General features: G+C 42.1%; 1 protein-coding gene and 2 pseudogenes across 3 annotated transcripts in view; 2 read left to right on the top strand and 1 right to left on the bottom strand.

The window, feature by feature from the left end:
* The window catches only part of TBC1D1 (TBC1 domain family member 1), a 244,551-nt gene that overhangs the window by 118,097 nt on the left and 98,726 nt on the right, over positions 1 to 27,728 (bottom strand). For all 3 annotated transcript variants that reach the window (XM_064366284.1, XM_064366292.1, XM_064366294.1), the window contains 4 exons: positions 7,237 to 7,704; positions 3,414 to 3,503; positions 1,294 to 1,398; positions 269 to 401 (listed from right to left, as the gene is read on the bottom strand). In XM_064366284.1, coding sequence (XP_064222354.1) covers positions 269 to 401; positions 1,294 to 1,398; positions 3,414 to 3,503; positions 7,237 to 7,704 — 796 coding nt within the window. The remainder of the gene's footprint in view (positions 1 to 268; positions 402 to 1,293; positions 1,399 to 3,413; positions 3,504 to 7,236; positions 7,705 to 27,728) is intronic.
* Positions 15,134 to 21,665, top strand: LOC110569285 (small ribosomal subunit protein mS33-like; annotated as a pseudogene).
* Positions 23,869 to 27,001, top strand: LOC105732675 (proteasome activator complex subunit 2-like; annotated as a pseudogene).

The following is a 27,728-nucleotide window of genomic DNA, read 5'->3' as shown; positions in this document are numbered from 1 at the left end:
AACCTGTTTCCCTAACTCCTCCCCCAACCTCAGAATACCTCGGAGGGAGATGGCAGAAGGGGGTTCTAGGTTCTTTTCTTTGTATCACCAGCATCTGGCACAATTCCCGACAGACAGAAGACACCCACTGCATGCTGAGTGTCCACCTACAATCCGTCTAATACAAGCCTCTGTTAGTCAGAACCTTCCAACAAGTGAGTATCATCTAAAGGTCTCCTGGGACCTGTAACTCCCACTGTGTTCAAGCTGGACAGGGTCCTCTACTCACCCTCTATCCTCTCACAGAGTTTGTGCAGGCCCTGCAGGGGGCAGCCCTCGCAGAGCTGGGCTGGTGCCTTGGCCGTCTGCTGCACTGCAGCCACTGTGAAGGCCTGTTTCAGGGTCATCATAATTTCGTCAACCTAATCAAAGAGAAAAGAAGTTGTAGCCACCAAAAAGTCAATTTGAAATCAGCTGGACTGAGATGTCAGGCAATCTACGGAAAATACTTCTTAAGCATTTAAGATTTTTCTGCACTACTCTTCACAAATTGACAGATAATAATTGGAATACTGGCTAGGATTACAGTCTGAAAATACTACAAGGACCCTCAAAGTTCTTAAAGCAGATAAGGTAAATAACATGGTTTGGCCGTGTCCCCACCCAAATCTCATCTTGAATTGTAGCTCCCATAATTCCCATGCATGAAGAGAGGGACCCAGTGGGAGGTAATTGAATCTTGGGGGTGGGTCTTTCCTGTGCTGTTCTCGTGATGGTGAATAAATCTCACAAGATCTGATGGTTTTATAAAGGGGAGTTCCCCTGCACATGCTCCCCTACCTGACACCATGGAAGATGTGCCTTTGCTCTTCCTTCACCTTCTGCCATGATTGTGAGGCCTCCCCAGCCATGTGCAACTGTGAGTCCAATTAAACCTCTTTTTCTTTACAGATTACCAGTCTCGGGAATGTCTTTATTAGCAGTGTGAGAACAGACTGATACAGTAAAAACTAAAAATACAAACTACTGAGAAAAAAGGCAAACTCCTTAGACCAGATGTCCAAAATGACTCTGTAAAATGCTAGGCCAGAGGGTGACACTGAGCAAGTTCTTCAGAAATAAAAAATATAAAATACACACTTAAGTAAGTTTCAGATGTGTATTAGCTACTTACTGCATAGTCGTAAGTGAATAACTAAAGACAAATAATGATATGTCAATGACTATCTGGTTTTCCTAAGGACAGAAAAATCAGTGGAGCTAAAATTCCTTGTAAAGAAGGTTCCAAGGTAAGAACTGCTTGTCCTCTCTTACCAGAGCCTCATCTGTGCACTGAAACACGTAACAGACAAAATGAAAGCCGCCACCTCCAGAAGACTCCCGGCAGATAAACCCAAAGTGGTCCACGTGTCTGATGCCCTGTAGAAGGGAGAGAACGAGATGTTCAGGTATATCCAAAAGATGCATCATCATCAGAAATGCACCTCAACATTTACACAGCACAATTTTCTTTATTATTTATTTATTTTGAGATGGAGTTTTGCTCTTGTTGCCCAAGCTGGAGTGCAATGGCACAATCTATCTCAGCTTACTGCAACCTCTGCCTCCTGGGTTCAAGTGATTCTCATGCCTCAGCCTCCTGAATAGCTGGGATCACAGGCATGCGCCACCACACCCAGCTATTTTTTGTATTTTTTAGTAGAGATGGGGTTTCTCCATGTTGGTCTCGAAGTCCTGATGTCAGGTAATCCACCCACCTCGGCCTCCCAAAGTGCTAGGATTACAGGCATGAGCCACTGCACCTAGCCTACACAGCACAATTTTAAAGAGCACTAGAAAATTACTGTTTTCTCTGATATTTAAAAATTTTTTAAAGTCTAAAAACATCTCAAATAAGCCTGGTTCACTATAATGTTCCTTTGATTACCCCCACAACAATAAGAGAACTAAGACCTGAAAACTCAAGTTTTAGTACTCATTTTAGTATTTTTTGTTGTTTTGTTTGAGATGTAAGTATTAAAGAATAAAGACAACTCAAAAAATCAAAGGCAGATCAGAGATTAGTGAAGAAACACAACTATGTACATATACACATGTACGTGCATGCGCACACACACACCCGAAGGCTAAAAAAAGATTTAAAATACATTTGTACTCCTAAAATAAGTAAATACTGAAGTGAACTGAAATAAAGAGTCAAAAATTATATGCAAGCAGAGTAGAGGAGCTTTTAAACATAAGCTGTTAGGTCAAGGCTCTACCATAGTATCGTAAGAGCTATTTATAATAAATATTATTATGTAAACATGTTTTAAAATCATCAGCTATCAGAGGCACCTTAATACAAATAAACATTTTCCATAAATATTAACACACCTATGTGTTCTGAAAGCATCAGCAAGCAGAGATATGAGTGATGATAATTTAATGTTCAGGTAATTATATAAACTTGTAAACTACACTCTTTAGGAAATTACAAAGCTATCACACAAAAATGCAAACATTTAACATTAATCTCACTTTCAAGCCAAATATTTTCCAATAAATGAGCAATCACTGACATGCTTTGCCATCTTAATTACTATTCTCCAATAGCAAGTTAAGCATAAGCTAGAGGCTACAACTTCAGGAAGTATGATTTAGAAAAGCTTTTTCTTTGTAAATGGTTCCCTATTCAATCTATAAAGAATATTCTTTATTTTCACATTTTGCAGAAAAGGAAAGTCCCTTTTGAATATTTATAGACCACATTATAAATCAACACTGACATTTTCACATTTTATCAATTATGAAAATGAAAAATCAGAGTTTAAAAAAATAAGCAAATATAACTTTAAGTGATCTTGTATTTCTTAGGAAGATCCTGAGTAAAACTGGAACAGCTAATCTTAATTGACAGATTCTTCCAATATCTCTCTATGAAACACCTGGAAGACTGTCGAGAAAAAAAGCTTTCAAGTAGACACTGTACTTGAGCAAAACATTCCAAAGATAAGCACTATCTATATTTGAAAGGAGAAGAACTACTAATTGGTACCCAAGGTATTTTTTGTAAAGTAGAAATATGTATCTAATAAAAAGATACATTTGGGTTAGATGTGTAAATATATATGTGTAACGCACAAAGACACACACGTGCATCTGGAAGTCATGACTATGTAATATTACTACCAATAACTGAGAAAATTAAAAGTAGATATGTTTTGTCCCTTATTTTGCTAAGAGCAAATTTCTTAATTTCAAAATTATATTCATTATTGACCTTAATATATCAAAGGAGAAAGAAAAGCAAAACACATATCAAGTACACTACTTAGAAAACATACACCTTGTAACCTTTAGCACTTCTGTTATATGACAGGCATTAAAGAAATTCATTTAAAAATTCCATTGCAATTGAGTATTTAAAAAAAAAAAAAACCATCTCCATTTACCTGAGAGCAAAAGGATATCTCCTTAAAATTTTTCTCCAGTGCTATTTTTTTGGTGTCAGGACTGATGAGGTAAACTTCAGACTGGCCAATCTTAAAAGACAAACAAAAAATCTAGCTTTTCAAACTTTCTCATTTCATGACCTAAGAAAATAAAGAATAAAAGGGGCAAGCTCCTATAAAATTCTGACTATATCGTAAAAATCATTTCAAACGTTCCCACTTATTTTCTGGATTTCAGGTCGTAGCAGACACCTATTAGTGCCTTCACTTACTTACACAGGACAGCAGTCTTCCTTGAGATGAAAGAACCAGATATCCAAAAGTTAGCAATACGCCTCAAGATCCACACATTCCCTAAAAACTGAGGTCTCCACATAAGTGAATCCTCCAGAAAACAGAATCTACTCTTTCAAAGCTTCCAAGATACTTTTGAATGAATTTTACTGACAAGTCTTTCTAAGTTACTGTTAAAATAATCTATGTTTAGTACATATTACACGGGAGGTGCTCACATACACTAGTGACCAGACCTTTTCAAGTTAGAGTATGAGCATCAATTGCCATCCTCTTACTGACTTGGGACATGCTAATAGACATGCATTATAGGAGACTGCTGTGTTGCAACACCCATCCTATTCTGTGTGAACATGCCCCTGCAGGCTGTGAAAGACTGCCTTTTAGACTCCACGTCTCTGGAGCGCTAAGCCCTTTGGGTTTCAGTGTGTGTTGGTTTCTATACTTTTAGTCTCTCCTCAGGACCAAGAAGTCAGTGGTCACATCCTAACGTTGTCACTCTAACTCCCAGTCCCATCTTCTCCTCTAAACTCTTTATGCTTTGATGCAAAATACAGATCAGATACACAAGCTTCTTGGAGACTGGGGTCGAGGAGAATTATACTCTCAATGAGGGGGCCCAAGAAACCTGCATTCTGTTTGGGGCATGGACCTTGCACCCTGAATCATTTTTTCACACTTACTGTTTCTGAACTGTAGTTCAGCAGTAGAGAGCGGCAGGTAGCCTTTTATTCTCATCTTTCCATGGAGACCAGGGATGATGAAAAACTAATTCATTTTTAACATGCAACATCTTTCTAGACTGTGTCTCTCTCTAGAGTAGGAGCCATCACAATAGCCTCATTTGTAAAAAGCAAACAAATATCTATTTGGAGTATGCTTAGTCTCTTTAGGGGTCACTGTCTTTACCTACATAATGAAGACAGTCCTTATGTTTATTTTTAAAAATAACCTTTGAAAATCTCATAGTTGAGAGGCTCTCCAAGGCATTCTTATTTGGCTGTGGCTGGGTTGTAAAGAGCAAATCAGAATCTAAGATTGGGTGGGGCTCCTGAGATCCCTCTTCTTCCCCATGACATCCAAAGGATTATGCATCCCATTAATTTGACTTCCTGCATGTCTGTCCCTTCCACCCCCACTGCACTTCAACACAAACTCCACTATCTCTCACCCGCGCTCTCCCCATCCTACTCTTACTCTCCCCCAAGTATATCCTGGCTCTGTAGTCGAAGATATTTCACACTATGTTTTAAACCATGCAGTGCCTGCCCACTGTTTCTGGATAAAAAACAAAATCCTGACCAAGACCCATAAAGTTGTGCCTAATGAACATAACTCTCATGGGGCTGCCTCCAGCCCCAGCCCCATCTCTATGCACCATCCTTCCTTGTTTTCAGAGCAGCCACCTGGACTTATTTCTCACACAACAGGTGTCTACAGATCACAGCTGTGCTCTAGATACTAGCGCACGACAGCAGTGAACAAAGAGATGAAAATCCATGCCCTCTGGCAGCCTATCTTCTTGGGGGCATGTGGGACAGAAAATCTTCTACTTGTTTATTTGTAATTATATCGGATGGATGTTTATTTGTAATTGTATGGAGAAAAATAAAAAAGCAGGAAGTGAGGTTGCTATTGGCCTTACTGATACGATTATTCCTCCATGTCAACATTTCAGCAGAGACCTAAAGGAAGCAAGAGGTAAGACCGTGACAACCGTGGGAAGAATGCTGAGCAAAGGAGGTGCACAGGCCTCCAGGACTCTCCAGGCACCAGGCACCATCCCTCCCTTAGGACCTTCTCATCTGTTGCTCTGTGAGCCCAGATGACCTTCCCAGGTGGCCATAATGAAACCTATGTTAGGTGACAATCACTTTTTCAAAGAAGCCTTTCCTGGTTACCCTAGAAAATGCTCTCACGGCATCCAGTGCTTCTCCTCCACAGCATTTGCCACAACTGTAATTAGAGAATTATGTGTGCACTCAGTTGCCTGTCTCCCTTACTGGAATCTAAATTCCATGTGGGCAGAAACCATGCCTGTCTTGCTCATGGCTGCATTTCCAGCATGTGGTGAGGGACGTTGGCACAGTAGTCCAAGAGTCAGTACTTATAAATAAATGCATGCAGCAGCTTTCTCAATGTCGCCAAGAGAGTTTTTAAAAGATACAGATCACAAATTAAAGTGCAAATCTGACTACTCTTTCAGTACACTAGATCAATGGTCAAAAGATGAAAACATCAGCCCTATTTATCCTCTGGCGCACCACCTTGGATTTAAACCTGCACACATCCACACTGCACTAACCTAGGTAGCTGGTTCCTTACCCCCTTGGCCATCTCACCTGTGCCCTAAATTAGACACAAAAAGGGGGCTTTACATTTAAGGTAATTTTGTTCTCTACAGAATGTCAGTCAGCATTAAGCCAAAAAGGAGGCCAAGAAAAAAACTAGCTCCCTCCATCATTAGAGACCGGCTTGCTGCTGGGACACTCCTCATCTCTTCCGTTCAGACCCAGGGGACTCCCAGGGAGGGCACACCCATTCAGAAGAGCCCAGATCAGCATGGAACCAGGAACCCCACGCACCTGGGACAGCCCCCTGTCCCAGCCTTTTCTAGCATTTGGCTGTCAATTTAACATATTTTTTTCTATAAAAAAAAAAAAAAAAAAAAAAGCAAGCAATTGGCTAAATTGACATTTCAGTTTGGGTATAAATTTCAAATATAATGTTGCTCACAAAGCCACTTACTCTAACTAGCAAACGGCAAATGTTTCATAATTAAAAAGATTAATAGTAGAGAGAGTGTTTTCCAACTAAAAGATTCTGTTGAAATATATTACCTGAAATTTATACATATATATGTGTGTGTGTGTGTGTGTGTATATATATATATATATATATATATATTTTTTTTTTTTTTTTTTTTTGAGACGGAGTCTTGCTCTGTCACCTGGGCTGGAATGCAGTGGTGGGATCTTGGCTTACTGAGAACTCCACCTCCCGGGTTCAAGTGATTCTCCTGCCTCAGCCTCTGAGCAGCTGGGACTACAGGCGTGTGCCACCATGCCCAGCTAACTTTTTGTATTTTTAGTAGTGACAGGGTTTCACCATGTTGGCCAGGATGGTCTCAATCTCTTGACCTCATGATCCACCGGCCTCAGCCTCCCAAAGTGCTGGGATTACAGGCGTGAGCCACCGTGCCCAGCCAATTCATATATATTCTTAAACATCTCTCTGTTGAACTCACATGTTTTCACTGTTCTTCCCACACTGAAAAGGTGTCTTTACAATTATGGGGTGAGATAAAAATTACACATGAATATGAGATGGATCTCTGTTTCCCCCTGATGACTGTAAAGGCTTATGGCTAAAGGAGGGATCTTATCTTAAGAATAGAATTGTTCAGCATGAAAATATATGGATTCACACATAGACCAAAAGCAACTAAGAATATTCGCTCCATAAAGCAGATTTTCTCTTGAGCGCATATGGCAGACTGGGGCTGCGCACGAGCTGGGTGATATTTTACCGTAAAGAGCATAGTTCGATTTTCCTCAATATCTGTGGGCTGCACAATATTGTGTCCGCTAATAAGGTGGTTCTCAATGTCGCTCTCCTCGAAGGAGCTGAAGAAGCCACTGCCTCGGAGGCCCGCATCCTGCAGCTCCTTCCTGAAGGCCAGCGAGCGCAGGCCGGGCTGGGAGAAGGACTTGCGCATGGGCCTGCGCCCAGGCTCCTGGCACCCGCCAGTGGGCGCGGCGTGGGGCGGGGCGGGGCGGGGGCTCTCAGACCCCCGGCTGCCGCTGACGTGATTGAACTTCTCGATGCACTCGTCGATCAGGGCTGGCGGGGCCTTCTTGTGCGCCACCGTTACACGGCCGCAGAAGAGCACCTCGAACTTCTTGGAAAACGTGTCATCGAACTCCGACGGGCAGTGCAGCTCCTCCTGCCGGGCGATCTTCCCAGCCTGCCGGATGGAGCTGATGATCTCAGGCACCTGCCAAGAGAGGGAGGAATGTTATTTGGAACACGCAGTGTGGCTGGCACTCACGGAATGAATGCATTATGTTGCATTCATTTCCACACTGAATTCCACACTGGACGCCCCGCTGGCTATTCCACTGTGGAGCACTGGAGGAGGAGCCCACGAGCGAGGACTAGGAATGTCTTCCCATGGGAGGTGAACACATAGCTTCCACAGAGAAGAGAAGGGGTTGACACTTATGAGTGCCTCTTATATGCCAGGGGCCGCACTACAGGATTCACATGCCCACAGCACCCTGCAAGGTTAAACCACCAGCCTCGGGACATGCATGACCCAACCTAGCAGGCCTTGGATTCAAGCCCAGGCTGGTCCTACTCCAAAGCCAAAGGTCCTCTCTGGAGAAGCTGCTGCCTCCTATAGAAGTCTGTCTCCAACGTGGTTCACAAAACGGTTCAATTATTCTAGCTCTCATGGCAGTATACTTTGGAAAGTCTTCTTCAGTAAATAGTGGGATGAAGATCAAGGCTCTGAAATTATCTCATCAATTATTTATCCAAATCCCAGCATCATTATTTCCTTCGATGACAACTCAGTCCTGTATTTCCTAATAGTTGAATAGTGACTAGTATGCCAACAAAGCTAGGAGGTTTTAATCAAGGAGTAAGCAACCCACGACTAATATTATTCACAGCAATACACTCACCGGGGCCTCTTCACACGGAGACTATAAAGCTTTTGGTTCCCAGTGTTAAAAATCATGATTAAAGGATGTACTAAAAGTTCTCATCTGCCACGGTGTTGTCCCTACTGCTATATCCTCTCATCATTAACCTCTGAGAAGATTCTTCAAAACAGCATTAGACATAAAGATGAATCCATATGGCAGTGAATGAACAGCTGTGCAATTCTTAGATGACAGACAGCCTCAGCACTAATATTTGTGGCCAGGCATGAATTTAAACAAGGCTAAGGGAGGCATAAATTTAAGCTTCAAAAGGGCCTACTTTTTGTTGTGACCTAACACACCTAAACCAATTTTTTCCATTTTTCTATGTAAGGAAAATTCAATTTAAGGCCCAATACCCACAGGCCCAATGTCTTTTTAACAACATTATAGAGAAATAAAAAATCACCTTTCCATTTTAGGTCCAAGATCAATGCATAGAGTAAAGGAGGTGGTTTTAAATTGTAAAGGTATCCTTGTATTCAGTGTTCATGACATAATTCCCAAACTCAATGACTCAAAAGATTTTTCTCTTTGTGATTTCATATCAAGTACACCTTAAAGATCTCTCTGCCATAAAGATTATGATATATCCTTTCAAAATATTTTATCATACAAAGAGTCAAAAGATCTTTAGGAAAGTTTTATATTTTAAAGAATTGATTCCTGAAGCATGAGACCTAAATGATAATTTAAGAGCCAAAATTTCAGCCAAGCGTGGTGGCTTACGCCTGTAATCCCAGCACTTTGGGAGGCCGAGGCAGGTGGATCACGAGGTTGGAAGTTCAAGACCAGCCTGGCCAACCAACATACTGAAACCCCATCTCTACTAAAAACACAAAAAAATTAGCTGGGTGTGGTGGCGGGCACCTGTAATCCCAGCTACTCAGGAGGCTGAAGCAGGAGAATCGCTTGAACCCAGGAGGTAGAGGTTGCAGTGAGTCGAGACTGCGCCATTGCACTCCAGCCAGGGCAACAGTGCACGACTCAGTCTCCAAAAAAAAAAAGCCAAAACTTCAACAGGTCAAGCATCTGTCTGCACTGAGTATTTGCTTGTGTTATAGCCCACTTTTATACTGCCAAATAATCATACATCAAGCAGAGGCCTAAGAACTGTTGGTCAATTATAAAAAGAAGAAGAACAGAGAGAAGAGAGTACGAAGTCTAGGTTTCATTCACATCTTTGCCAATGGTTCACAACAGAATCCTGGAAAAAACTTAGCCCTAGTTAGACTAGGCATGGTAGCGCATGCCTGTAATCCCAGCACTTTGGGAGGCTGAGGGAGGCAGACTGCTTGAGCTCGGGGTTCGAGACCAGACTGGGAAAATTGGAGAGAACTTATCTCTACAAAAAAACCACAAATATTAGCTGGGCGAGGTGGTGTGTGCTGCAGTGTCTGCTACTCAGGAGGCTGAGGCAGGAGGCCCACTGGAGCCCGGGAGCTGGAGGCTGCAGTAAGCCAAGACTTTGCCACTGCACTCTAGCCTAGGTGACTAAGACCCCATCTCAAAACAAAACAACAACAAAAAAGCCATTGTTACTCTCCAAAAAAGAGGACTTTCCTGGCAAAAGTTATTTCTGTAAAGAATGATATTTGTCAAACAAAAATAATCAATTTATACAGGAATCTTGCCACTCTTCTAAGCAAGTGTCTAAGATTATTTTATCAAGTCACATGACTCTTCCCAATTACTAACCCACTCTGAACAGAAAACTCAAAGCTTATTCGGTCCTTTGGGGCTTGTTAAAATACCTCATGGTTCTACATGCTGTGTCTTCTGCTGCATCTGAAGTGAGCAGCGATGTCTTTCATTATATATCAAAGGGTAGAGAAAATATGTGAAGTCACATGAATTTATCGGTGACTCAGTAGTAAATGGCACAAACAAAAAGACGAAACAAAATAGATCACTTGACTGTTTCCTCGATTCCCAGGGTCAGAAGAAACCGAAGAATACATCATAACTTGGTCACAATCGAGGCTGTGGTAGTTTTTCCAAGGACCAATCTCTCCTCTCCTTTACTCAAAATCTTAAAAAGACACGCGTTAGTCAAAGACCAAAGTCTCTCTCTCCTTGCTCTGGTAAGTCTTATTATTCAGGCATAATTTAGCTAAAGGTTCTCATTCTCAGGGTAAGGTGTGCCCTGCCTTCAAAAGCCCCAAGAAGCTGTAGTGTAATACAGATATAAAGGAGATAACTGAGGTCTAAAAACAGAAATCACTGGAATCCTGGTCAGAATACTAACAATTTCAGAACATTTGAAGGCAAAGAGCACATTACCAAATACAGTTTCAACAACAAATTGCAAATAATTTAAAAAACCTAATGCCATTTAAACATTACTTTTAGTCAAGAATACTAAGACTAAATAAAAAATGGTTATTTTTTTGAATGGTTATTTTTAAACCCTCTACCAGAACAGACCTCAGGCATTGTTTTCTGAAAAATGAAGGCAGAATGTCATTCGTGATAAAATCCTGAATTCTCCATCTTTATAACTCTGTCCTGGACTCACCTATTTGCATGGAGGACTTGAGTCATTTACTTCATTTCATTCTATACATTTTTCTAGGCATCTGTAGAGGCCAGAGTCAGGGATTCAGAAGTGTGAGAGGAACGTATGTGAGTCCCTACCAGGCAGAAGGGGTTTAGTTGGAATCCTTCAGGGTAACTGAGGTGGGGCATGTTGCAAGCCTGCTGAGAACTAAGCACTGAAGGCTGAGAGAAAGGCTGAATGAAAGATTCTGGAAGACAGAACCAACAGGATTTGGTGGTGACCTGGATGGGGTGCTGAGGATACTGCATATGGGGCGTGGCACCCAGGGCTCTGGCTTAGGCTTCTGTGTGGATGACTGTGCCATTAGCTAACCAAGGGAGTGCAGAGAGGGAAGGTTTGGGGAGACAGCACAATAAGGTCTGCTTTTGTCTGTGTTGAGTAAGACCAGGAGTTGAAAGTAAAGGCATCTAGCTGGTAAGTGGGCCTAGGTTCCAAGACAGGAGCTCTAGACTGGACATGAACAGCTCATACCTGGGAGGGAAAGTAAAGGAAGGAGCCAAGACAGGCCCCTGGGATACCCCAACACTTCAGGTGTAGAGAAACTGAGGAATCGCAGGCAGAGAAGACGGAGGCCCCAAGGGAGGCAAGGATGAGGATAGAGACGCCCAGGGAAGGGGACACTCCATCTTCAAGAAAAGGAGTCAGCAACTTGGAGAATAGGCTCCAAGGGCTGAGACAGCTGGCTGGGGCTTCAGCTCATACAGATAAGTAAAAATAAATAAGAGGAAGACAATACTAAACCCCTAAAATAAACATGCCTCACTGAAAAATGTCCTCAAGTAAAACTTTATTTAGTCTAAAAGAACATATACTTCCAACGACAATATTCACTGCAAAAACACAGATCTTTTTAGGGCAAATTCACTGACACCAGTGGATTTATTCCCACTGATACAATCTGGGTACTTTTAGTGAAAAGCTTTTTTTAGTTTTGTTGGAGCAACAGCATCTACGTCACTTCTGTTTGCAGACAAAGTAAATCAAAACCAACTATAGCACAAATAAGAATCCAAAAAGCATCTTAATGGGACAGATTCAATAAGGGTATGGGGCTTGGTTTTAATTTCTTTTACATGGAAAATCACAAGAAAACTGTTCATTGAAATCAATCGCCAATAATTAATGAAGAAACAGGCCTTATTTAGATACACAAAACTCTGTTAAACCCCTCTTCTGCCAACCTATTTGACTTTATACTAAAACTCAATTTTGAAAGTAAATCTGCATTTTGCTCACAACCAAAACAAGTTTCTTTGTTCACATACTAACAAATGCACAGTAATGTATGACGCTTCTGAAGCATGCATAAGTGAATACTGTTTCATACGTAGCCAGATAATGACATCCCAAGAGAATTAGAAATATTCAGTTCTGTAAAAAAAAAGTCCTTATTTAAACATTTGGGTCAACTTGCTTTTTAAGGATTTAAGGATTATAAAGGATTATAAATACAATGCAAATGTAATTTTATTCATGAGGATTTAGGAAAGAGCTCCTGAAGCAATATTTAGAATAAAAAGTCTACATTTGCTGTTTTCTTTTCTGTCAACTAGTAAGAAACAAATATTAAATAAATCTGAAGCACTGTGTATTTAAAATTCTAGCCTTTTTCCTGTTATATGATAGAAACACATTCTAAGACTTCAAAAATATGGCAGGACACGTTGTGTTTTTTTCCCTTGGATGAAATGCTTTCTTGACGTAAGGAGTTCAAATGAGCACTTCAAACAAAAACTATGCCACATAATCATTCTCCAGAAGGAACAGATTTGTGGTTTTTATTGACAAGCAGTTATTTGTATTTGTTGATCATAAGGTAAGAAGGAAGGGTAGAAACTACATTAAACCAAGTATTTCCTCACTCTATCTTCCATGTCTTAAATTTCATACAAAACACTTGAGAAAATATCTTATGAGTGCCTATTATTTAAATCATTTTAAAGAGAAAATATCATCTGACACTATTTTGATAAGACACATGTAAACATTCATATTATGCGGTTCAGCCTGACAGGACGCGATTCGATCATGAAGATTTAACTATGCCTCCTACAAGAAGACATGATTCCCTCTGACTTCAGGAAGCTCACATGTATGTGATTTCCAATACAAGGTGACAGGTGCCAGAACACAAACATGGGCGAAGGCACAGAAGGCTGCTCCTGTGCAGAGGTCTGTCCTATTTTGGCTTCACACTGTGGTGAACTCATGCCTCAATGCCTGCTTCATGCTTACAATTAGACAACAGGTCAGATTAATGTGTTACGGCCTCCCAAGGAGAGATCAGGTGTCCCTGGTAGCTGGCTGAGGAGGCATCTGGGCATAGGTGAAGCTAATTACTGCCAGCCCCCTGACACAGGGGCCCCTCTTTCATCCCCTCTGCCTTATCTTTCTGTCCTTTCCGTCTTGATCTTTCATCTCATGTGATACAGAAGTAGTATTACTCAGCTTCCCTAGTTCTGAAATGACAAATTGGATGAGGTGTTGGTAGCTTTTAAACCCACAGAGACAGTCTATACAAACACAAAACCCAGTTTATACTCCAAAATAATTGTTTAAAAGGTTCAATGCAACCTTCTGATGGACCAACACCCTTCTACAAACATTTAAAACTATGATACCACAAAAGAAGCAATCCTATGGCTGTAGAAGCTAAAAGAGGTGGGAGGAGGTGAAAAAGATATAGGAAGATAGCACTCTAAGGATATGAAATTATTTTGTAGGTTTTCTAAAACAGCTTTTTGTTTGTTTGTTTGTTTGAGACTGAGTTTTCCTCCTGTTGTCCAGGCTGGAGTGCAATGGCACAATATCAGCTCACCACAACCTCCACCTCCCGGGTTCAAGTGATTATCCTACCTCAGCCTCCCCAGTAGCTGGGACTGCAGGCACCTGCCACCACGCCCGGCTAATTTTTGTATTTTTAGTAGAGACAGGGTTTCACTATGTTGCCCAGGCTGGTCTCAAACTCCTGACCTCGTGATCCACCCGCCTTGGCCTCCCAAAGTCTTGGGATTACTGGCGTGAGCCACTGAGCCCAGCTTAAAATAGTTTTTAAAACTTAAAACGTTGGGTGGCCAGCATAAACATAGAATTCATAGAATCACTGAATATTCAATCTGAATGCGAACGTGTAAATCCTCAAAGTCCAATCTCCTTCACTGAATGTGTTGATTCTCAACCCAAATGTGGCTGCACGTGAGAATGGCCAGTATTTTCAAACCCTGATGTCCAGGTCCACCCACCTAAATGAAGCAGCTTGTCTGGAGGTGGGGCCCTCACTCCCACAGTTTTCAGAGTGCCCCACCCTGGCTGTTCTAATGGGCAGCCAGGGTCCAGAAGCCAGGCTTCATCACCTGTCCTTTGCCACATCCCAGGGAAGGCAGTGCCTCATAGGAAGGCCTCCTCTGCATGCCACCCACAGCACCATCCAACCCAAGTCCATTTCAGTATGGAGGCCCTTGACAAGTTGTAAACAGCATGAAGGCAGCCAAACTGCACAGATCCCCACCATGCTTACAGCAGAGACGAACAAACTGGTGAGGACAAAAAAGACTGAATCTGTCTAGACAGAGGGAATAAAGAAGGACATAAATGACTAAACAAACAAGGTGGAAAGCCAAGTGCTACGGAAGCATTAAGGAGGTTAAGAGGATAGAGAAATGCAAAATCTCAGTACAGAGTGCATTTCAAATAAGTTACTAAAAGCAGACAGGGGCTGAGCGCAGTGGCTCACGCCTGTAATCCCAACACTTTGGGAGGCTAAGGCGAGTGGATCACCTAGGGTCAGCAGTTCGAGACGAGCCTGGCTTTAATAGAGACATGGTGAGACCCTGTCTCTACTAAAAATACAAAAATTAGCCAGGCATGGTGGCAGATCCCTGTAGTCCCAGCTACTTGGAAGGCTGAGACAGGAGAATTGCCTGAACCCGGGAGGCAGAGGTTACAGTGAGCTGATATTGCACCACTGCATTCCAGGCTGGACATAGAGCAAGACTCCGTCTCAGAAAATAATAATAATAAATAAATAAAAACAAAAGATAAAAGTAGATAGGATGACAAACATTTACCAAACCCTGCCCTTCTTAATATAAAACCAGTCACCAGGCATGGGTGAGGAAAGTCAAGTCCAGGAACCGCAGCTTCTTGCCACTCAAGAAATGTCTTCTCTTTCAGAATATGCCTTGCGCATGTCTTGTCTCAGTGCCTGGCTATTTGGTGAAGTTGCCAGGCTTACTGATCCAAGTCTATGAAAGTGTTGACACTGTTTAGTGAACCACCCTTTGCCAAGAAGAAGGAGACTTATGACTGGGTATCCAGATGATAACACTTACTCTGTACTCACGGGGACACTCCGATTTCTTGGATTCTACAGAGATGAGCATCAGGATTTTAAGGATGAGCAAAGATGACTAAAGAAGCTTCGTGGAAAGGGGAGACCAAAGAAAGGAGAGGGGAAAAGAGCAGCAAAAAAGAGTTTGGGCCAGGGGCGGTGGCTCACACCTGTAATCCCAGCACTTTGGGAGGACGAGGAAAGTGGATCACAAGGTCAGGAGATCGAGACCATCCTGGTAAACACGGTCAAATCCCATCTCTACTAAAAATACAAAAAATTAGTCGGGCATGGTGGCATGCACCTGTAATCCCAACTACTCAGGAGGCTGAGGCAGGAGAATAACTTGAACCCGGGAGTAGAGGTTGCAGTGAGCCAAGTTTGTACCACTACACTCCAGTCTGGGCAACAGAGCAAGACTCAATCTCAAAGAAAAAAAAAATAGTGTTGGCCCCTCAAGAGGGAAAATTTCTTCCTCTGTGGGGCAGAGAGAAGAAAATGTATCTACTGTCTTTCCACATATTGGAGGAATGTCATCTTCCCAAATGAAGTTTATATTGGGAGGTATCATCTCCTTGTTGATGTCTAATCCAGTTAAATGATGACTGGTTTCTTGAACACACTCTAACTGTGCAAAATTATTTTGGCCTTGGCTATATAATGTAAGGTTTACTTAATTCTCTAATAAAATGAATACATTAAAAAAAACAGTCACCAAAGCCTCCTGGGATTCCAAATCGATTCTTTTTTTTTCTCCACAAAAAAAGAGATTTAATAAAATGTTAGCTCATATCAAAAATTTTTAACAAGCACAGCCAAACTGGAATTCATGTTTGAATGTTTGCTTGCACCTTATTCCCATGCCCTCTCTGCTCCCTGCTATGTAAAATGAGAAAGGGCTGTCATCACATACAATACAAATGGACAAAGAAATGGGACCAAAAAACGTGGGTAATTTGCAAAGTATCTACACAGCGCCTCACACACATGGGTCTAATGTGTCACTCAGCGGTGATTCGACTTCTCCTGATATGCAGTTTTCTTCCCCGGCACCACGGCATCATGCCTTCTCCACGTCAGTCCCCTGCCATGTCTACAGCAGGACTAGAGTCACTCCCCAGTGACTGGGGCCACTGAGGCATCACATGGCCTTGCGCGCTCTCTGGGGTTCACATCAGCTTTGCTTACTTATAAACAGAATCCGCCTCAATGAAAAACACAGCAAAGGAATTTTTGGGGCTTTAGCCAGACCTCCAAGGGCAGGACTTCATTTCTAAGGTAAAAGATAAGGCTTGCCTCCCTCAGAGGAACTAAGGAGAAAAGAAAAGCTCCCTGTCCCAGGCTCAGGCCACAAGCAACATGAAACAGAGAGGTCCCTGAGGAGGCTGCACTGCTGTCTCAGAAACCAGGCTGGGGGATCACACGCACACCCAGACATAAACACCAGGGAAGGAAAACATTACTGAACACTCACTACTGAAGCCGCAAACAGTCTCGTCTTCCAGATCAAATCATAACCTTAATTCTCACATCACGTGCAATACCCAAAATTCAGGTATAACTAGCCCCAGCTAGCACCTTACAATCTCACTCTGAGTATTTAAACCACAATGAATGAGATCAGCTTATCAGAACTGTAGCAACTACTGAAAAATTCAAGCTTGACTCTTGCATTCTTCCTCTCCCTATCCTCTTGCTTTAAGAGGAAAATAAAGCATACATTTGTATCTCTGGAGCACCCTCCTCTTACGTACACCCTTGTTCCACATCCTGGAGCTGAGCATTCAATCCAAACCAGCACCAGCAGAGGTGTTACTAGGCTCAACGGAAAGGCCAATCATTTCATAATCAAGAAGTGGCAAGACGATTACTGCTGAACAGAAACGTGGGGGAGATGAGGGAGAACACCTTGCTCTCTCCCTCCCACTCCCTGCCAGGGAGCCAGGTCAGACCCTTCTCCTGGGCTTATTAAGATGCTGCTGAGGCGTCCTGCCTCGGCATAAAAGCGCCAATCTCAAAAACCAAGGAAAACAAATATTTATGTTTTACCTCTTTTCAATAATCTACCCTTCTTTTTAAACACAGCAGCAGAATGTACTTTTTTTTTTGAGACAAAGTTTTGCTCTTGTTGCCCAGGCTGGAGTGTGGTGGTGTGATCTCGGCTCACCACAACCTCCACCTCCCGGGTTCAAGCAATTCTCCTGCCTCAGCCTCCCAAGTAGCTGGAATTACAGGCATGCACCACCACACCTGGCTAATTTTTGTACTTTTAGTAGAGATGGGGTTTCTCCATGTTGGTCAGGCTGGTGTCAAACTCCTGACCTCAGGTGATCCACCCGCCTCAGCCTCCCAAAGTGATGGGATTACAGGCATGAGCCACCGCATCCAGCTAGAATGCACTCTTTAATCACCTTCGGTTTCCAAAAATTAGTTCAATACACATCCACATAAAAGAAAAATAGGGAAACATAAAGTCGCCTATAATCTCTGGAAACATCTACAGTTAACAATCTGGTTTTTCTCTCATGTAGTTCTTTGTGTATACTTAACGGTAATTTCTTTTACTATTTTTTTTAATGGGATCATAGTGTTCTGCAACTAACTTTTATCAAGGGCATATTTCATTAGAAACCGTATTAGAAACATCTTATTCCTTTCTGATAGGCAATTAAGGCATAGATTTCATTAACTGCAAACACTGTACAAAAAGAAAGTACAAGGTTTCCTTTTAAAAAAAAGATTTTTTTAAAGAGCCTCTTTTAAAGACCATCTACCTCTCAGCACAGAACAAATAAGTGACAAAAATAATTTCTATAATATCAGCTGGCAATAGACAATGACCAAAAAAAAAGAAATAATAAAGCATTTTGGCAAATGTGTGACGAGTATCCCAACCTTTGCATAAACTGCCAGGACTGCTAATTGCATTTCAGTGTAAGCAAACTGTTTAATGTGTGTGGGCTGAGGGAGGGAGGCAGGTACAAAAGTGAGAGTGAGCCCAGGACTGCTTACTAGAGCACAGACATTCCCTCTGGAGGGAGCCAGCGATCTGGAGCAGGAACCAAAACAGAATAACCTTTAAAAGGGTAGAGATGAACTCTCACAGCTGGTCACAACTACCAAGAGAAAGTCAGCCCTAACTGCTAGACAGCTGAAACCACGATCTGTGATGCTGACAGACCCCATGGGGAACTCTGCAGCTTGAAATGCTGAAATGAGCTGCAAGAACTGCTTTGGGCATGCTACTGAGCTCTAAGAACCTTGGCTCCTCTTCTATTAAAACGAGACATTACCAGATACCTTGGAGGGTCATTTTGAAGACAAAATTAAATATTGAATGTGAAAGTTTAGCATAGAGTCTAGCCTATAATGGTGCCCAATAAATGCTCGCTGTTACTTTGATGTTTATAAAATAAGAAAAGGTCAACTCTTTCTTTTTTTGAGACAGGGTCTTGCTTTGTTGCCCAGGCTGGAGTATAGTGGCATAATCATAGCTCACCACAGCCTGAACTTCCCAGGCTTGAGCAATTATCCCATTTCAGCCTCCCAAGTCACTGGAACTGCAGGCACATGCCACCATTCCTGGCTAGCTTTTTTGTTTTTTGTAGAGATGGGTTTTCACCCTGTTGTCCAAGCTGGTCTTAAACACGTGGGCTCAAAGGATCCTCCCACCTCAGCCTCCCAAAGTGCTGGGATTACAGGCATGAGCCACCACACATGACTGCCAACTTTATTAAAATAACAGTACTTAGAGGCAACAAGCTTGCTATTATCCCATCTACCTTTCAGTACAGAATGAATAAGAAATGACAAAAATAATTTCTATAATATCAGCTAGTGATAGATAATGCCAATCATGTTCAAACCTTTGACCAAATTTCCAAACACCCTGTAGGCAACAAAACTCTCCATCTCACCCCACCCTCAACTTTCCAGCAATCTCAAATATATGAGTATGAATGTTCTGATGAAAATGGGGCTGAGGAAGCAGAACATGCCCTCCTCCTTCCTTCTGCCAGCCCTAGACATCATAAACACCCACAGGAACAGAGTGTGAAAACCATTACCTTACAAAACACACAAGGTCTGTGAGTGCTATCAAAAGACACAATTACAACCAATTTAGTTATAGATCTAATTATATTTTATTCACGATTCATAAATCAGGGCAGACTCCACTCTACAAAATTGAATGAACACTCCCACCAGCAATGGCAGAACAGTAGGTACTATAAGATGAAAACAAAGAAACAGAATAGAAAAAGCCGACTGGTTAACATCGGGTTACTTCAGGCTACTTTTCTGTAAGGGCTAAACAAAACAGAAGGGACTTCCTTGCTACACTGACTCAGATAGACTGAACTCTCCTGTTTTCAGGAAAAACTGGTCTGTTCTGGGATCCATCTGCTTTCTTACATCACCTTTAGCATGAGTGACTCCATTTTGGTTTGGTATATTCGGATGGGGCTCAGTACAGGAGTTCAGCCTAAAACAATGGCCTCCCGTAATTTTTAACAATGTCAAGCAGTTTTTATGGCACATCAGGGCAGCCCCCTAAGCCTCAGAGCACAAAACACCTAAATACTCAAGGTCAGCTCCAAGAGAGTAGGATTACTGTCTATCTTGCTACTTACGTAGGATGAAGTACACTGTCTGGCATACTGCAAGTATGCAATAAGTCTGCTCAATGTATAAATGATTGCAATGCAAAATAATTTAATGACTTCAAAGTTTTTAAGTAATGAGAAAGATATACTTCAAATAGGTCTTGGAAGAGAAAACCGCCATAAATCTGTAAATCTCCAACACAATGCCTGAGCATAGTAGGCATGCAACAAATATTTGCAGAAGAAACAGATGCTATAACAATAGTAAACCAGAAACACAGGGAGTAAGTCCTTTTGTATTATAAGATTATTCTAGACAGCTGAAGACTTTGTGTCTAGCTATTTTTATTTTAAATATTTTTGGATGGGAACTGTTTAGTATATTTTCAAAGGCTGCAGAGAATCTAGTTTAACCCTTTCTTTTCTATGATAAGTATGTATTACAATGCCCACAGGAGCGACTGAGGTTTTGTTAAATTGTGTGCTGCTGACTATATGGGATCAGTCTTTAGTGAGAAACAGCATCTCAATTACATATCCCACAATCCTGAACGAATGCAGGCTTGCTTTCTCTCTAACACACGCCAGGGACTGCAGCAGAGATTCGTCAACGTTTTGTGCCACAGACTCCTCTCACAGCCTGGTGAAGCCTATGGACCTTCAGAATAAACTTCTCAAATGCAAAAATTAGAACGCAAGGGAAAGGCTGCACACGGTGGCTCACATCTGTAATCCCAGTACTTTGGGAGACCGAGGTGGGCAGATCACAAGATCAAGAGATTGAGACCATCCTGGCCAACATGGTGAAAGCCCTTCTCTGCTAAAAATACAAAAATTAGCTTGGTGTGGTGGCGCACGCATGTAGTCCCAGCTACTTGGGAGGCTGACACAGTAGAATCGCTTGAACCCGGGAAGCAGAGGTTGCAGTGAGTGACAGACCGACTCCATCTCAAAAAAAAAAAAAAAAAAAAAAAATTCACACAAGAGATGGCAAAAGGACTGAATTATGCTGAAAGGGAATTATCCAAATAATTATGATACAGTACTAAGTGCTTATTACCATATTTAACAAGATCAAGTGGCAAGTCAATAACTTACCGTAACTCAAAGTAACGATAAGCACATACAGTATTGGAGACGTATAAAACTGTAATGCATATGGAAATAACTGATGTGATATAGTGATATAATAAGAAATATTTGGTCTTGACACAAGAGCATCTAAAACCCTTGGAATTTCCTGAGAGAAGCGTGTAATATTAGGAATGCCTTTTGTTACTCATAATAAGCCCCTATCAACTGTCCCTGAGTTTATGCTAATGAGGTGACTCTGGTTGGGCCCTAGATAGCTCTAGGATTGGCACTGGTTGCCAGAGGAACCAATTTTGTGATTAGAGGGTTGGGATTTTCACCCTACTCCCAACGCCTATGTCCTGGGAGGGGAGAAAAGTGAATTAGTCACCAATGGTCCATGATTTAATCCATCATGACCACATATTGGAACCTCCATAAAAACCCTTAAATGGTGGGATTCAGAGAGCTCCTGGGTTGATGAGCACATCGAGGTGTTGCAGCATGGCAGCCCCAAAGACGGCACGGAAGCTCCACACACCCCCAAGGCCCCTCCCATACCTTCTTTATAATAAACCAGTAAATGTAAGTTAAGAGTGTTCTAAGTCCTGTGGGCCATTCTAGCAAATGACTGACCCTGAGAAGGCGGCCATGGGAACCCGATTTATAGCAGGTCAGTAGGTGTCTTGGGCAGTCTTGTGAGACTAAGCTCTTAACTTGTGGGGTCTGTGGTAACTCCAGATTGTCAGTGTAAGAATTTAACTTAATCACTGGAGACCCAGCTGGTGACCAGAGAATGGGAGAACTGGTTGTTGGTGTGGGGAAAACTCTTGACACATCTGATGTCAGGAGTGTTTAGAGTAGAAACAGATCATAGTGCTTTGATTTTATTGATGTTATAGTCACAGGAACTGCTACAGGCTGAATATTCCTAGTCCAAAAATCCAAAATAGAAATGCTCCAAAATTTGAAACATTTTTAGCACTAACATGACACTCAAAGGAAATGCTCATTGGGGCATTTTGGATTTTTAGATTTGGGATGCTCAACTGGTAAGTACAATGCAAATATTCCAAAGTCCAAAACCTACAACACTAAGCATTTCAGATAAGGGATACTCCATCTGTAATGCTACTGGGTTTGCTGACTACATTCCTAATGGAAGGAAAATATTAGATTTTCAGTTACTGATTAGTGAAAATAAATATATAATTTTTTCCCCATCCAAGTTCATGTACCCCCCACCCTTCTATCCTGTGACCTCAGATTAAGGACCCTTGAACTAAAGGAAGTCCAGGGAAGGGGAAGCATCAGCTACATCTCAAAAATACAATCACCACCACCACGAGTCATCTCTTGAGACCATGGTGCATATGTATTGCATGTATGAATAATGCAGTAAAGCCAGCCCCATCATTCCAGTGAAAAGAAATCCACCTGAAAATGAGAAAGCCTCACCAGAGGCTATAGCCATCAAAGCCTACCAAAAGAAATTAAAATCCACATGGAGAACAAATTCTAATGGGGCAAAACTCAAGGGTCCACTAGTTAGAATGGAATTAATTTCTACACAATATAAATTCTTCATCAAAACCAGCACATTAGTATCTTTTCAAATGTTACAAGTACTCAATTTTAGTCTAATGTGATTTACTGCCTAGCTAGTCCTTAGAACACGACAACTCAGTCCAGTACAGAAACAGACAGAAAAGCATCTTCAACCATCAACTTGATATTATCACTGCCAATGGGAAAACAAGATAAGCATACCCAACAAATACCTTTGATACCTCATTTCAAGAAACTGCAGCTCACATCCGACAGCCACTGCAGCCAGGTGGGCAAGGCTCTCCTCTGGAATGTCTTCCACTGACTCTCCTCTAGTGTGTGCAGATTCTTCCAGATGCAACCCAAATGTCTCCCCCTTTCCCTCCCCACACAGGCCTGCTCTCCCAGTCCAGAGGGCACCTGGTTTTCTGCTGTAACACCCGCCACAGCCCTGTGTCCTTCCCCTACACGAGATGCTGGGGGCAGGATACAGTTTGATTTGTTTCTGTGAACCCTGCAGGCCTACATCAGAGTATTTGCTTAACACGCCCATTTTAATATGTGAGGCAGTTTCTGTTTCTCTAAAAGTGTAAAATGCATAATGTAACACTAATTCACTTCAGTTAAATATATTTACTTGAAAATACCCCAAAGTGCTGTAGGTAAACTGTATTGGTTAAAAATGAAAGAAACAAATAAAATCTGTCATTTTTTTTTTTTTTGAGACGGAGTCTTGCTTGCCCAGTCTTGCTGGCCCAGGTTACATTTCTGACACCTTCACTTGAACCCAGTCATTTAAGTTAATATAGTATCTAAGGCGTCAATACCACTTATTAACACCCACTGTGTGCCAAAGGCCGTGCTTTCCTTTGATTATTATCTCAATTAATCCTCACACAAACACCCTGAGGAAGACACCCCGTTCCCATTTTACAGAATGCAGACTATCAGGACAGAAACTGTGCTGGGCACTGGGCTGAACAGTGGGGACAGACAAGTAACATTATTTAGAAAGCAAGGTAACAGAGGCAGGGAAACTGACAAGGTGGACAGAGGGGAGGTCAGAAGGGGAGGTGTGGAGGAAACTGCCTAAGGGCGAGGAGGCCTGGTTGGTCAGGGGAGGCAGGCAAGGAGGGAGGTTCGGGGGAGGCACTCCAGCCCAGGACAGCCCGACCCAGCTGCCAGCAAACAGCTGAGACTCAGACAGCTGAGGCCTGAGAGAAGAGGACTAGTCCAGGTTTGCATTTCCAACATATTGCCAGAGTTGCTGGGGAGAGAATGGGCTTGATGGACAAAACAGCAGAGGAAGGATGCCAGGCAAGAGGATGAAGTGGCGATGGCTCATTCACCTAGCTTCGTCCTGCCGGAGACAGTGGCTGGAGGCAAGGACCTTGCAACCCAGTGCCTGGCACTGCCCCTCACAGCCAGAGTGAATATATCGCTGATGAAGGAACAGACAAGCAACTGAGGAGAGAGAAGGGATGATCTCACCTAGGGCAGTGGCAAAACAAACAGAGAGGAGAGGATGAAGTCAAGAACCATCTAGAAGGTAAAGCTGCAAGAAGTGGTAACTGACCGAATGTGAGAGGTGAGGGCTGAAGGCGGGGACAGGTGAGAGGGCCCAGTGGTTAGACAGCAGAACCACTGTGACAAAAAAAAAAAAAAAAAAATCCAGGAATCTGAATACAAATTACAACTCAGTATTTCTTCATATGGGTTTTCTCTTCTCAAGGACATCTTACTCCTGAACAAAAAGTGCAAACTGTGCAGATAGTGAAACCAGGGTGTGCTGAAGCCCACAGAATAATCCCTCCACCCATCCACCCCCAATCTAGTCTGGCATTCTGGCAAAAAAATTCTCATTTAAAAAAACGAAGTACGGCCAGGCGCAGTGGCTCACGCCTGTAATCCCAGCAATTTGGAAGGCCGAAGCAGGTGGATCACCTGAGGTCAGGAGTTCGAGACTGGCCTGGCTAACATGGCGAAACCCAGTCTTTACTAAAAATACAAAATTAGCCGGGCATGTGGTGCACGCCTGTAATCCCAGCTACTTGGGAGGCTGAGACAGGAGAATCACCTGAACCCAGGAGGCAGAGGTTGTGCTGAGCCGAGATCATGCCATTGCACTCCAGACTGGGCAACAAGAGGGAAACGCCATCTCAAAAAAACAAACACACAAAATCCAAAGTAAATGTATGTGAACAGTTGTTATTTCTTCTACTTATTTACAGCAAAAGGGATAGAATTTTAAATAGTGCTTATTAATAAAACAGATCTGGAAGGGGCCGCTTGTGGCAATCTCTGGGTAGGAATATGTATTTTGGCTTAACAGTATGTTATTTTTCATATATATGCATTTTTGTAATCATAAAAAGGTTATTTCAATATTTTTTAAAGTACATTTTTCTTAACCTTTAGTCTTTTCAAAGTTACCATCTACTGCTAATAGGTAAAAACTTCTAGGGGCAAAATCATTTGGAAAGAAGAAAAAGATCTTTGTATTAGGATAAACTCTTTTAATGTACAAGTGAAATGGCATACAGTTCTAAGTGCCCCCAAATGCTTCACTACCTAATACACAGAAGCCTTTAAGTCAGGAAGCACAATACGGTATAAAAACAAACTTCAAAATAAACCCCGGAAACCAAAACCTTTAGATGGCAGTCTAAAAGCAATATTCAAAAGTCTGCCCCTACCTTTGCAAAGATAATTACCTAAGAAGAAAATGTGTAACTTAAATTAAAATTGTGATAATATTAAGCACTAGTCTGTTTTTTCGAAGCTAATGGGTTCAAGCTTGAGTTCAGATAAAACCATTAGCCTGTTAACCAGATAAACATCCTTGTTCCTTCTGAGGAATTGCAGTAAAATGAATGTGATTCAAATTATTACATATGTGGACATAGTATGGAAGGACATAGCTGTCGAGGTGTCAACAGCACCAAAATTAACTTTTTAAAAAACAAAGTAAGTTATAGCATAGGCTATGCCTCAAATATACAGTGCCTTTGTTCAAATCATTAAAAGCTAAACTCCTGTTCTCCCCCTCACAGACAAAAACCTATGGGTGGCAGATTTCACAAGACAAGTGTGGGTTGGATCTCAGTCCTTGCTTTTGCCACCAGCTGAGTGCCTTTGCGCATCACGCAACTTGCACAAACACACGGTGCAGCCCCGCCACTGCCCTGTCTTCATCTCTGAGGTCCACGGTCATTTCAAATGAACAGAAATTTACACATTTCCAAATGAATAGAAAATTACACTGATTCATCAGGGCCAGGCTCAATTATAGGAAAGGGCTCTGAGCACGTGTTCTATCAATTATTCACAATTTTAAAATATGCCAGACTAGCTTTACAGCACTAACTGCATTCTTGAGTAAAACTTATCACATGTGCTCAACAACCCAGAACTTCATCCAGATCAGTGGTAGAAACAGGTTTCCCTCTCGCACCTCTTCAGTTCTTGAAATACACTAGACTCACCAAGTAACCATTCCTTTTCTTCAACTTTGATCAACAGGCAAATCAGAATTTTTGCAAGTAATGGATGTTAGGTAAAAGCTATTTTATACTTTATATATTTTAGACTGCACACAATACCAAATGTAACAATAACAACACTATTCATTGCTCCTTGGCATTCTTGGAGTTATAAATGTTAGATAACTTCTATATATGTTTATAAAACTCAGGCTGTTAATTTTAAAACCCTGGGCAGCTGGCCAGAAGACCAAAGATCCAGCAACTGAAGCTGCACGGCCAAGACTTATGGCGGGTGCCTGAGCAGGGAGGCCCGCACTCAGCTACATGTCTTCAGGCAAGGTCTTTCCCAGGAAGCTGAGGAATTCCTCTATAGATTCTTGCCACAGAAAATCATATACCTGCATCAGCTCTTGCAAAAGGATTCCCTTATTGTAGCTACCTGACCGCCCTCCGGGCCCCCCTGGACATCCCCATCCTCTAACCCCCACCCAAGGATGATGAGGTGGAAGGAAACAGAGAAGCAGGAGAAGTCGTCCCTGATTGTGGATTTCTCCCTGGGCATGAGAAGCCCTGTTGCTGCTTGCCCTGGTTAAGCCAGAAGTCTGGATGCTCCAAGAGAAATGCATTCTGGTGATCACATGGATCCAGCATCTGATCCCCAAGACTGAAGGTGGAAATGATTTGGGGTAACAAACCAGGAGAAGGTGCTGGACAGAGTGAATCCAGTTAAGACCAAACTGGAAGCCTTCCAGACATCATTTCCAAATGCTTCTCAGAACATGGGGATGCAGTGGCCAAGGCCCCCAAGGGGACCCACGTAATGGATTACCCGGCATTAGTGCAAAAGTGAGATAAGATGGCCTACTGGGAGGTCAAGGCTGTGCTGGACCTGAAGGCCTTCTATGCTGAGCTTTATTATCTCATCAGCACCAACCTGGAGAAAACCGCAACCCAATGGGTGAAGAGAAACCATCTGTGTACTGAGCCAGGGCTAGAAGGAAAATAAATGAACTATACTTTGTTGGGGAGGAAAAAAAAAAACCTCAGGTTGTATACAAGCGTTTGATACCTAAAAAGCAAAACTGAGTGGCAAATATTTTCTTCCTGCTTTTACAGATGAAGGAAATCCAGGAAATACTACACAGGACAAGAATGAAACAGTACGAAGTTGCACAGACTACAAAGTTTCCAAGTCTTAATTGGTAGCCAGTGCCTAGCGCTCTGAGACATTTCTCTTTACACCTTTATCTGTCCAGGCTCCTTGCATATGAGGAAGAGAATCTCAGCTCCATTCAGCACCCATCGCTCCAGGTCAGTTTTCCCAAGGCTGCTGTATCAGTACTGAAAGGAATGAACTGCAGTACTCTTAAAATCACTTCTAGTTCCAAATTCTACTATTCTAAATAAATTGGCTAATAGGATGAAAATACAAAAAATAAACAAAAAAAGACCCACAAACAAAGCAAAAAAAAATGTCAACATCAAGAACATAGTGATACAAGTTAAGTATTATACGTAAGTTGCAAACACACACACACACACACACACACAAAGAAGCCCTCAGCTGGTAAGCACCCATGGGTAGACCTAGCTTGCCAAAAGTTCATGTGAAAAAGATTTAAGGATTGTAATTGACTGTAAGCCCAGGATAAGCCAGCAGAATGGCCTGGAGAACAAAACAATGAAAAGGAACAAAGAGCCTAGGGCATTA

This window comes from Aotus nancymaae, unplaced genomic scaffold (assembly GCF_030222135.1).
Source record: "Aotus nancymaae isolate 86718 unplaced genomic scaffold, 86718_ANA_hifiasm-v0.15.2.pri h1tg000006l, whole genome shotgun sequence".
NCBI lineage: Eukaryota > Metazoa > Chordata > Mammalia > Primates > Aotidae > Aotus > Aotus nancymaae.
Note: the sequence above shows the minus strand (reverse complement) of the source record. Positions and strands in the feature narration are given on the sequence as shown.